Source organism: Lampris incognitus, chromosome 14 (assembly GCF_029633865.1).
Source record: "Lampris incognitus isolate fLamInc1 chromosome 14, fLamInc1.hap2, whole genome shotgun sequence".
Lineage (NCBI taxonomy): Eukaryota > Metazoa > Chordata > Actinopteri > Lampriformes > Lampridae > Lampris > Lampris incognitus.
The window spans coordinates 29,121,692-29,133,837 of NC_079224.1; the positions used below are offsets into that span (position 1 = coordinate 29,121,692).

Consider the following 12,146-nt stretch of genomic DNA (forward strand, 5'->3'; position numbering starts at 1 on the left):
ATTTTGCATGTATCAGTTAATTTGCTTAAAGCCATTGAAACAGAAATACTATGTCTCACTTGTTTACAGGACGAATTATGTGAAGGTTCATTTCTTCACTTGTTAAATTGCTTTCAAAAACCGATATTGAGCTTGTAGGTGCTTGTAGTGATGTTGAAAGCTTACATGGATTTGTTATAAATGTTATAATCTAACCTTCCCAAGGTGCGAATGTGTCATGTGCTCACATAAAGTGCTATCGTTCTCTGTTTTAAACAGTAACTTCAAACATATATATATATATATATGTATATATACACAGAGAAAACAAGGCATATTGACGCCATCATGAAATATACAGAGCACCTTAAATACAGTATATTCAGTTCTTAACCTGTCTACATTCCAGTTTGTAGTGCTACTTTAGTTTAACAATTTTTCCAAAGTGCTTTAGCTCTGACATTACAGTGCATTGGCAAGTACCATACACACACAAAAAAAGTCCAGTGTTACAGTTGTGTCAGTTGTGTGTTTGTGTATCCCTGTAAATTCCCTACCACACAAAAATCTGTATAGTTTATGAATAGAAAATAACAAGACAGAAAACAACTGTATTCTGGGAAGTGTTATTTGAGAGTCCTCCCCCAACCCACGGCACAAAACATAGAAATATTCTCTCCTTCTCTCTCTACATAATGACATGCAGCTGAAATGGTTTCAGAATGTTCATTGGCAATTTTGTTAATAATTATAGATGAAACTGAAACCTCTCCAAGAACCCTTCATGACAGAATATTTCTTTGCGTGAATGCACATGTAGTATTGGGTTATATATGAAAGTGTATTGGTGTTGGTGTGTTTCTGTTTGCACGTATGCGTTACTTTTTGTGCTCAACTCCCCTCATTCACAAATCCCATAGCTGGTAAAGGCAGTGTGGAAGCATGAATACAGACAAACCCATTCCAGGATTTACCGTATGCATCGAACGACAACCAGTCCACTCCTTCACACATTACTGATGCGCACACTGAGCGGGCTGCTGTCTCTGACCCTGCCGCGGTCCTCCCCCCTCTCCCTGTAGCTCTGCTCAAGACGAATCTTCTCTGGGTCCGCCCCCTCTGGCACAGACCCACCCCTGTTGCCCTGGTACCCGTGCTGGGGGCCGGAGGGTTTGAAAACAGGTGTGGTCTTGGTCTTGGCCACTTTGTCAAAGAAGGCGAAGTCGGCCACGTATTTCCCCGAGGGGGAGAGGGAGACCACAGGAGGGAACTCATACCCCCAGAGAATCTCATCCGGCAAGTAGGAGGTACGGACCTGGCAGGTGGCGGAGGTCGGCTCCACCGTGGCGCTCATTATCACCAGCAGCTCAAAGTCAGCCAGCTCTGGATCCGTCCAGCCACCACCTGGAAGGAGGGGGGTCGAGGTGGATCACAGAAGAGTTAAGAGGGAATTGGTGGAAAATGGAGGAGAGGGAGAGATAGGAAGTAGGAGAAAAGGTGGAAGAAAAAAATGCATACAAAGATGGAAGAAAGGAGGTATGGAAGAGGAGTGTAAGAAAAGGAGTGAGAAAACCTTTCGAAAAAACAACAACAACACTCAAATGCCTCAGTTAGAGGGGGTTAGGATTGCACTGGACAGGTATTTTGTCAACAGTTGCTACTATCTACAGCAGGTATAGGCTGGTCAGTTCTGCAAGTTGAACCAGGACATAGCTCAGCAATGTGATGGATCATTGTTGATACTATCTGACATTACAGGTGATAACTTTTGACTTGCACTTTTGTTTTAATGTATGTGGTTTAATAATTGGGTTAAATTGGACTCATGGAAACACTCTTGACGTTTGTATTCCATTGCCTCATAGCATGCCATTTTAAAGCTGAGTTCAGAGGTGGTCCCAGGTCCAAAATCTCAACAATCAAGCTGGTGAGTAAAATGATATAACCAATATGCACAATGGCAAAAACTATAGAAATAAGATCTGGTTGTTAAAAAAAAAAAAAAAAACGAAAAAACAGAATTATCCTTTAAAATTGAATCTGTAAACATACCACAAAATGATCTGCACAAGACAATTGGTTCCAAGCGGCCTCAAATCAAGATCACCCACCCCCGATTCACATGAGGGACAAATTGGGCCAAAAATTTGGCAAATTATCCTCTCGTGTTTACTCAGCCTTATAAATTGATTTGACTTGACTACACCTGGTATCATCATTATAATCTGGTTAATGATAAATCCAATCAAAGCCTTTGAGTTCACACCTGTTTATATACGTTCTCATCATCTGCATTGTGTCCATATGGTGATCTGATCTAATTTTTTCACACACAACATACACAATTTACAACAAATTGTTGCCAGCGGCATGAATACAATCACCTAAAATATTTTGGCAATCTCAAGTAAACTCATTTCAAGATCTCAGAGATGAATTTCGTGTTTGAGAAGGGTACTTTTGGTTGCGCTACGCCTCAACTAGCTGGCACTTGAACCCGATCACGAATGGATCACATGGCCTTTTGAATCCCTTGCCTGTGACAATCAACACTTTTCCCATTTTCTCCAACAACAAATAAAAACATGGAGTCATCATCCGTGGTGTCATTCTCAACTTATTAAAGTAGCGAATTTGTCACTTGCTGAATCACTTCTTGTAGATACGTGACTGTTTCACTCCTCCATTTAGGTGCATCAATTTAACTTGCTTGTATGTTTTTTGACAAACGTTACAAACCAGCCCACCCCCTAACTGTAACTGGATAGTTTTGAATTTAGACACAACAACCGCACAGTCTTTTAAGAAATGCAGTATGTGGCCTTAAAATACTTAAAAAAATACATCGACATACTTCACATTCAGTTGTGACACCTTTACAGCACCAAGGGAACAAAATGTAATATCCTCTCATATTTCATTCAAAGGTTTGGACTGCATTTCAAATTGGCAGGAAAACCGCATGTCGTTTAGGAAAAGCTATCGCTAGGGGTGCGTCCTCTCACCTCTTTTATTTGTCTTGTAAACGAACACGTGCCGAAGCCAATATGTGAGGCATTATATCATTAAGTTCGCCAATGATTCTGGCATAATGTCTCTTCTTAGCAGTAATCAGAATCAGAATCATGTTTATTGGCCATGTAGGTTTGCACTACATGGAATTTGACTCCGGTTTCGTGGCTCTCTCAGTGTACTTAACATAGAATAACAACACTACAAACTTCAGATATTTACATGACCCCATGATGGCTCTATTATGGCCCTCTAGTGGCAGAATTTACAGACTGGTGCAAGTCACTTTCTTGGACATCAGTGTGTCCAAAACTAAAGAGATGACAAAAGATTTTAGAAAGAATCAGGGGCGTAACTACCATATATGCAGGGTATGCAGCTGCATAGGGGCCCGCGCCCCGTGATGATTTGGGGCCCGCCCTGCATGGCCGAATATGGCCAAGGCAGGCAGTGCGGCTGCACTGGGCCCCAACGACGGAGGTGAAGGGCCTCTGGAGCGAGCCACATACACCCGCAAAAACGGGGGGTGAGCGAAACCTTCGAGGATACTCGACGGAGGACAGTGAAAGGGCATTTTGATTAACTTTGTCAAGAGGAACGTTTAGCAGACGTAGAATCCTATTTTCGCGTGGCAGTGTTCAATGCCTCTCTCGACATTGTGATCGCTCAGCTGACACAGTGATTCACGGGTTTGAGGACAACAGTGATACATTCAAAGTTGTACAGCCTAAAACACTGTGCACTGCAACAGACGCTGAACTTTTTGAGCAAGCAAGCAAGTTGTGTGACATTTACAAAAATGACATCACTTCAGCATTTCCAGTGCGACTCGTGTCATTCCGTGCTCGTTTAAGAGAAAACATCTCAAACGTCGAAACAATCCAACCAACATATTGCTTGTGGACAACAACTGCATCGTTTCAAGCTTTGGGGAAGTCTACAGTTTTACTACTTTTCTTAACACTTCCAGTGACTGTTGCAACTGCAGAATGATAATTTTCAAAACTGAAGCTCATCAAGTCATATCTGAGGAGCACAATGGGACAGGCCCGTTTGTCTGGACTCGCCACCCCCTCAATTGAGAATGCTCGTGCCCGCCAGCTGGATCTTAATGGTTTAATTGACGACTTCGCACAGCGAAAAGCCAGGAGAGTGCGCCTATGATGTAAGTAGAACGTATTTATTATTTATTTGACTTGTCAATGTGCGATGATTATATACGTGTTGGTGCGCTGTCACCATAATGTTTATGTAGGTCTATGTGTAGGTGCGCTGTCACCATTATGTTTACATCTGTGTTTAGAGGTGCGCGTTATGGTGATCCGACCTATTGCATTAGGGCCCGATGCTGATTCATTACGCCCATAGAAAGAATTCTACGGTTACCTCTCCTGTGATGATTAATGATCAGGCTGTTGAGTTTGTGCAGCAGTACAAATATCTTGGCACTATAATTGATGAGAAGCTGACCTTCAAGCTTCATGTGGATGCTGTGTGTAGAAAAGTCCATCAGCATATGTACTTTTATCATAAGCTTCAAAGTTTTAACGTGGACAATACCTTCATGAAAATGTTTTATTCCTGTTTTATTGAATCAGTCCTTACATTCTCCTTTGTCAGCTGGTATGGGTCACTTACCCTAAAAAATAGGAACAGATTGCAGGGTATCATCAAAGTGTGCAGCAAAATTGCAGGCGCGACCTTGAACGACCTTCCTCAACTGAACAAAGTTAGGACCTTGAAGCAAGCCCAGTCAATCCTGACTGATCCTAGCCACCACCTGTCCAAGGAGTTCAAGTTCCTTCCGTCTGACTGCAAATATATTCTGCCAACATGCAGGATCAACAGACTTGAGAACTCATTTGTCCTGGCTGCCATTGGCCTTTAAAATAACTCAGTGTGACTTTTGTATTGTGTTTGTTTTCCATTTATTGGTGTTTGTCTAATGGTTATGTGTTACTGCTGGCTGTTCAAAAAATTGCCCCTCAGGAATAATAAAGATATCCTTGATCCATTTTTTGAATGTGTGTAAAAATTCAAAGCAAAACTAGAAGGGTTCATTCAGTAAAGTGCAGATACCTGCCAAGCATATCTCCCCTTCTCCGGTGCTCAGATTTGGCTACAAACCATCCCCTTTTTCACCTACCAGAAGAGGGGGAAATACTGAGGCACTGCCTGTCTATCTCCCCAGTGCTCAGACTTAGGCGAAAAACCAGCTACGGAGATAGCACTTAATTGTGGTATAAAACAGGTTTTTCAAAGATTTTGAATCACCACAATCATGAGAAGTCCTTGATCATACAGTCATAACTGTGCACAAAAACACATGAAGCTGACAGGCCCAGTAGTATGTGAGGTTAGCAGCGGACAGATACACGCACACACTGGCAGAAAAACCAGTGTTCTTCCTGCCATTATGAGACTTTTGCGCAGTGCCCAAGTCAATTGAACGGGAAATACGGAAAAAACAAGTTCTTAATACGGAGCACTCAAGCTAAAAAATTGACCTAATATAAATGTTTTGCCTGTCAGTCTGTGGATGTGCAGCCTCCTAGGTGGACCCTCATACAAATGCGACCAAGTCTAATATAAACTTGCACTTTCCAAAAAGAAAAGGTTTGCTAAATGACAATTTTGGTCTAACCCTAACTGTCTTTATTTTCATAATATAATCGAGCGGGGTAACCTGTTAAAACATGCGCATGTGTGTCTCACATCTACAGTTGACTCAGATTAGGCAGCGACAAGACAAAAGCAACACTTCCTGTTTTGACTGCAACCTAGAGGAAGTTGCTCCTTTATTAACTTTCCAGTTTTTTTGGAATATCAAAATTCTTCAATAACTTTAGATCATGTCACTGCCCGATTTGAGTCAACTATAGCTGTGTGTCGCGCATAAATGAGCGTAAATTGTTTACCCAGCTTTATTATATTTTGAAAATTTAAAAAAAGTTTGTTTTTGATTTATTCGAGATCTGCAGTGAATGATTTGCTGACTTGCGAAATACAACCAACTTCCTGTTTACTTTCGAGACTCCAACCCGAATACATAATGAGCACTGCTGGATCTAAGTCAACCATAGATGCAAGTTGCACATGTACATGGTTGACTTAGATTGGGCAGCAACAGAGAGCAGCGGGGTCAAGTGAGCTAGAGAGTGATTGAAGAGAGGGAGCTGCAGTAGCAACAACAAACATTTTTCAAAGGTTTTGAATCACCGCAATCACGAGAGGTTCTTGATCAGACAGTCATAACTGTGCAAAAAAAATGTTTTTAGGCTGGCCATCCCAGTAATATGTGAGATTTGCTGTGGACAAATACACACAAACATACACACAAACCCACACACAAACCTAGACAACACACACCCACGCACACGAGCAAATGCAATATCTAGGCTACCGCCTGGCGGGGATAACAATTGCAACGGTGTTATGCTTTTACTTGTGGCATCATAACTGCGTACATATGTTATAGAACAATCATATTTGTGCATTTATGGATTTGTGCTTCTTATGGTCACAAATTCTGCTTGATACAAATGGGATCAGAAAGTCTAGAGAAAACAACATTTTTTAAGCATTAGTAGCTGCTTTTCCATTAGGCTATTTTTATGTGAATTTTAAAATTCCAAATAAGAAAGGCTGAGTAAAAACATAATAAAAAAAATCTGTTTGCTTGAGATGTTACAAAGAGCCAAAGAATTTTTTCTTTTTAAATTTCTGTGACGATATGTGATTTTTTTCAACCCTTGTGAAACCATCTCTTTATTTTCATTAATTTTTGGAAATGACACAGCCCCAAGCACAGGGAGATCATTTCATTTCTTAAAACCATCTGCTAGAAATGTGAGTGATACAAATCTCTGTTTTGTTTTTTTTGTTTTTTTGCATTTTAAAAATTGTGCTTAAAGTTTGGTTGACATTCAGACGGAAACATGACCAGATGGATGTCTCTCTACCCGCCCATCACCCCAACATCATCAGCACCCATACCCTTAGCTGCCCATGCTCTCAAGGGGCTGTTGTCATCAATGATGTGGTAGAAAGTTAGGGGAAGGATGAGGAAGGGGCTTTCACTGGATGTGTCCACCTGGAAAGGCACGTTTCGCTGGTCCAGACGAACTGTCTCTCCCTCCTTGGTCAGGGATGTCTGGAGCAGCTTTCCCGTCACCTGGAGGACACATTAGCCACATGGCACAAAATCTGTTTAACCTTCTTTTTTGACATATTTTTGCATGCATGAAATCTGCAGGGAATCTGAGTTTACTCATTACTGAGTGCTTTGTAGCTTAGTTTTAGTGCTAAACAAAATCTGTGCACGTGGTTATTAGTGTCCGTATTAGCAGCAGAAGTATGGTTATAGAGGTCATGGACTCATGGTATTAATATTATTTATGACTTGTGTGGGTAAATGCATATTTTTTGTTTTTTTTCACAGTTAACCTGTTGTGTATGTAAGATAAGATAAGATAAGATAAACTTTATTGATCCCCTTGGGGGAAATTCAGGCAAAGATCATGGCAAAGGCAAAAAGAGACATCAGCATCAACATCACATCAACCATGGCTGCCTGGACAAGCAACAATCAGTAGATTGGGCATACATACAATATAACATCAGTAGATATGAGATATGTGCTGTAGGTTGTCAGGTATAAGGGATCTATCAGCTATAATAGATCTATCGCAATAGGTATAGGTGGTTGGGGGGGGCAAGAGGGAAGGGGGGCCGGGAAAAGGGGGTAGTTGTAAGGGGGGTGTGAAGGGAGGGGACAGGTGGTAATTGTGGTACTGAATCCGGGGGTAGGTAAGCAGGGAAAGGGGGCACGGGTGAGAGAGGGAGGGACAGGCTTGTTATGGAGCCTGACACCTGTTGGTACAAAAAACTGGCTGAGACGTTTCGTGGTTTGCCGGGGGGCAATGAGTCTGCTACTGAATGAGCTCATCCTCTCCATTAGCTCCTCAGGGAGGGGATGGGAGGGATTCATCAAGATGGCGTCCATCTTCCTCCTCACCCTCCCCTCTGCCACCACCTCCAGGTCATCCCCAACTTCTGAGCTAGCCTTCTTCGCCAGCTTGTTCAGTTTGCTGGTATCTCTCACGTTGGTTCCCCCCTCCTCAACAGGCCATGGCAAAGAATAGGACACTGGCTACTAGCCAGCTTGTATTTTTATGTACAAAATAATATACAGTACAAAAAATATTATAAATATGAAATACATTTATTTATATATACTATATATATAAAGTTTGATGGATTGATTAAGTCAGAGGCTGCTGTTACAAGGGGACAGAAAGCAAGATCAGGGTTAAGGTTAGAAAGTCTTTCACAAAATACTATAATGTGATGCATTAGACAACTGTTCAAATATGTTAGTGTTTGTATTTGTCTCTACTCAAATAAACCATAACTAACTAACGCACATACACACACACACACACACACACACACACACACACACAAATATTTACCTGACACCCTAACAGTAAGCTCTTGCGCATGTTGGCCACCCTAATCATGAGGCACGGCCGGCCCTCGTGGCTGGAGATCACAGCGTGCTGGCTAAATTTCACCGTCTCACCCCGCTTCTTTGGCCGAGCCACCTGAGCAGAGGAAAGCCCCATCAGTCTGGCTCTTATCAGGGTAAAACTACCAAATCACCCACATGTAACATGAAGCAGCAAAAGTTTGAGAGAGAGCAGAACAAAGTGTCGATGTGACTTCTCCTGCCCCCCCCCTTTTTCTCCCAAATTGTATCCAGCCAATTACCCCATTCTTCCGAGCCATCCTAGTCGCTGCTCCATCCCCTCTGCCAATCCGGGGAGGGCTGCAGACTACCACATGCCTCCTCCGATACATGTGGAGTCACCAGCCGCTTCTTTTCACCTGTCAGTGAGGAGTTTCGGCAGGGGGATGTAGCGCGTGGGAGGATCACGCTATTCCCCCCAGTTCCCCCTCCCCCCTGAACAGGCACCCCAACTGACCAGAGGAGGCGGTAGTGCAGTGACCAGGTCACATATCCACATCCGGCTTCCCACCCACAGACACGGCCAATTGTGTCTGTAGGGACGCCCGACCAAGCCGGAGGTAACACAGGGATTCGAACCGGCTATCCCTGTGTTGGTAGGCAATGGAATAGACTGCTACGCTACCTGGACGCCCCCTTCTCCTGTTTTTAATGGAAAGAGTAGGCTGTGCTGGCTTTACTTTACAATGCTTGAGCGAGGATCGATTTTCCTATGTAGGAGCAATAAATATAATATGAAAATGATCCATATCCAACGAGATGCAGATGTAACCTTTTTTCTTCTCAGAATTTATTGTTCCACTTGTCTGGGTGAGTGGTAAGAGCTTTTACAGAATGGTCCTGAAAGGCTGCATGGGTATCAGTTTGTCATTTGGCTTGACTTAGTTCAACTCAGTTCAGCTGGAATGTCTCAGCGTACCTTAGCCAGGAAGGTGCCGGTGATGAAGATCTCCATCACCATGGTGATAACCAGTTGGATGATGAGGAGGATAATGGCAGCTGGACATTCCTCGGTGATACAGCGGAAACCGTAGCCAATAGTGGTCTGGGACTCCAGGGAGAAAAGGAAGGCCCCGGTCAGGGTCTGCATTTGCATCACACATGGCGTGTGATTGGACGGAGGGTTGAACTCTGGACAAGCGAGGATGAAATGACAAAGGAAATTAAAACCATTGAAACTGCTGCCCACTGAATTCCAGATTAGAATTCTTTGAAGACATACATATAATATAGTACAGTATAATATAATAGAATATAAAACAATATAATTTAGATATAAAATACAGATTTAGAGACAGACAGGGAAATAGGTAGATCGGTACATTTAATAATATCGAGAATATTAAGGTTTTGGGGACTGTTTCTTTATACATGCTCAATAATCCAGGTAAGAAAATCACAGAAAGATGGATCAGTTCATCTGGACACAACGTTTAGTTGGAGAAACGTTTCATCACTCATCCAATTGACCTCATCAGTCTCAACTGACTGCAGGTATCCCCCAACCTTATAAACAATACAGCTGCATAACAACCGAAACCAACGATTGGTTTCATATGCAAATAGGTGTGACCATTAACTAGGGTTTCAATGGCCATGTGTACAATGTAGTCAGCTGAGACCGACGAAGTCCCTTGGATGAGTGACGAAATGTGTCCAGATGAACTGATTCACCTTTCTGGGATTTTTGTCATTTTTGAGAACTATCAAGAAAACTGCAATGAATTAACAAATATTTATCAATCTAGAAACAGATTTTTAAAAAGTATTATGCTTCTCTCCTCTCTGTGGGCAATCTTCACTGGCATATTATCTAAACTATGTTCGAGACAAGTTTTTATCATAGGTGACAGACAGTTTCTGTTTTGCCTCAAAACAGGAAACGATATCCAGCGTCTCAGTCACACATGCTGCAGACTATTGTTGCAATGTAAAACAGCAAAGTCGTAATAGATTTGAATCATAGGTACATACATCTTCATTGATGTTCTTAGTTTTCTCTTCTTCAAAACATTTCCCGTGTTCATGTTCTTTAGTCTTTACGTTGGGCATCCCGTCAAGACAAATTGCTTGTATGTTTAAACTTACTCGTTTGTCGGTTAAACTTGAAATCAAACTTGAGCTACAGTGATGAACCGCATCTTCCGAATGCCCGCATCCTCTCTTACCCAGCAGATCTCCATGAACCAGTGCCACCAGGTACCACAGCACGCCGAAGAGAAACCAGGTCCCAGCAAAGGTGGCCGTGAACAGGAAGAACTTGTAGCGCCACTGCATGTCCACAAAGGTCGTCCAGAGGTCACGCATGTACAGCGCACTCCGCCCGCTGATGTGCTCGATGCGCACGTTGCTCCGCCCATCTTTGGACAGCACACGCCTCCTCCTCCTCAAGGCCCCGCCCCCGCCGGAAACGCCACCTCCCAATAATGGTTTCAAAATGTCCGTTTGTGTTTGAGAGTGGCAGACCTTCTGAGGGGAGGAGCTACGGGAGGAAGGGGGTGTGGCAGATGTCATCTGGCCAATAACAAGGAGAAAGGTTTTAGTGGAGCTCATTTCTAGTGTCGTGCTCTTAATTAGCCAGTGTCATCAAAGTTACTCAAAACCATGCTAATTAAATCAAAACGGGCATAAGATAAATGATACAGGATTTGACAAATCATCATAAATCAGTTATCACATACCAAGCATGAGACTACAGGTTTTAATTGGCAAAACAAATGAAATTGTTTAAGTAGAAAAACAAGCTTCCCGGATGAGAGCAGTGGTTCTCAAGCTTTTTAGTGCTTAAACCTCAAGAAGGTGATAGCTATGTGAAGCCCCCTCCTGCAGACATACAGTTTTATATCGAGTGGACATCTCTGAGTTGCCCTGAATCCAAGTTTGAGAACCATCGAATAAGATCACCAGAGAACATGCAAATTCACATGGAAAACAATGTCAAGGTCAAGGAAAAACAAAAAAGGGAAAAAATATCAACCAACAAGGGCACTCGGAGAGCGCAAACCTCCGCCAAGGATAAACAGTTCCTCCCAGTAACAGCTCTGACCCATATTTTATAGTTATAAACCCCTTTGCAGAGGCGATAACCAGAAAGAATATTTCCTGGGTAACATATGTGGGATCATTGAAAGCCTTGGCACGGTGGTCATGGTAGTGTCATTTGAATTGAATTGTGGCCTTTCCACAAGGAAACCCCAAACATTTCTATGCCGAAAAAACTTAGAGAGCTCAAAGAATATACAGAATTTCACCACAAAAATCTATTCAATTACCCAATCAAATGCTCTCCTGTTCAAAAAAATGTAAGGCATCTATCTGTTTTTGAGATATCTTGCCACAGATTGACTGAACATTAGCAAAATTTAGCCTCCTTGGCAGAGATGACATTGATCAAAAAGAAAAAAAAACAAAAGTTAAAAAAAAATTATAAAGCTTGCGCTCCAATAGGGAAATATTATCCATAGACCACTTGTATAATCACAACTCAAATTCAGGCGACATTTGCCCTTTTGAAATATCTAAGATTTCTCAAATATAAAAGCATTTTGTTGCTTTTCATGTGTAACATGAATTTGCAATAGGGATTTCCATTATTTCCATAAATTTTGATTATTGCCATTACAAA

At 42.2% G+C, this 12,146-nt stretch overlaps 1 protein-coding gene across 1 annotated transcript in view; it reads right to left on the bottom strand.

Annotated features, from left to right (window-relative positions):
- Positions 1 to 985: 985 nt before the first annotated feature.
- LOC130123990 (ATP-sensitive inward rectifier potassium channel 10) overlaps positions 986 to 12,146 on the bottom strand; it is a 12,555-nt gene continuing 1,394 nt past the window's right edge. The window contains exons 2-6 of the mRNA XM_056293337.1: positions 10,690 to 11,035; positions 9,441 to 9,652; positions 8,466 to 8,597; positions 6,988 to 7,165; positions 986 to 1,383 (exon numbers count right to left, since the gene is read on the bottom strand). Coding sequence (XP_056149312.1) covers positions 986 to 1,383; positions 6,988 to 7,165; positions 8,466 to 8,597; positions 9,441 to 9,652; positions 10,690 to 11,035 — 1,266 coding nt within the window. The remainder of the gene's footprint in view (positions 1,384 to 6,987; positions 7,166 to 8,465; positions 8,598 to 9,440; positions 9,653 to 10,689; positions 11,036 to 12,146) is intronic.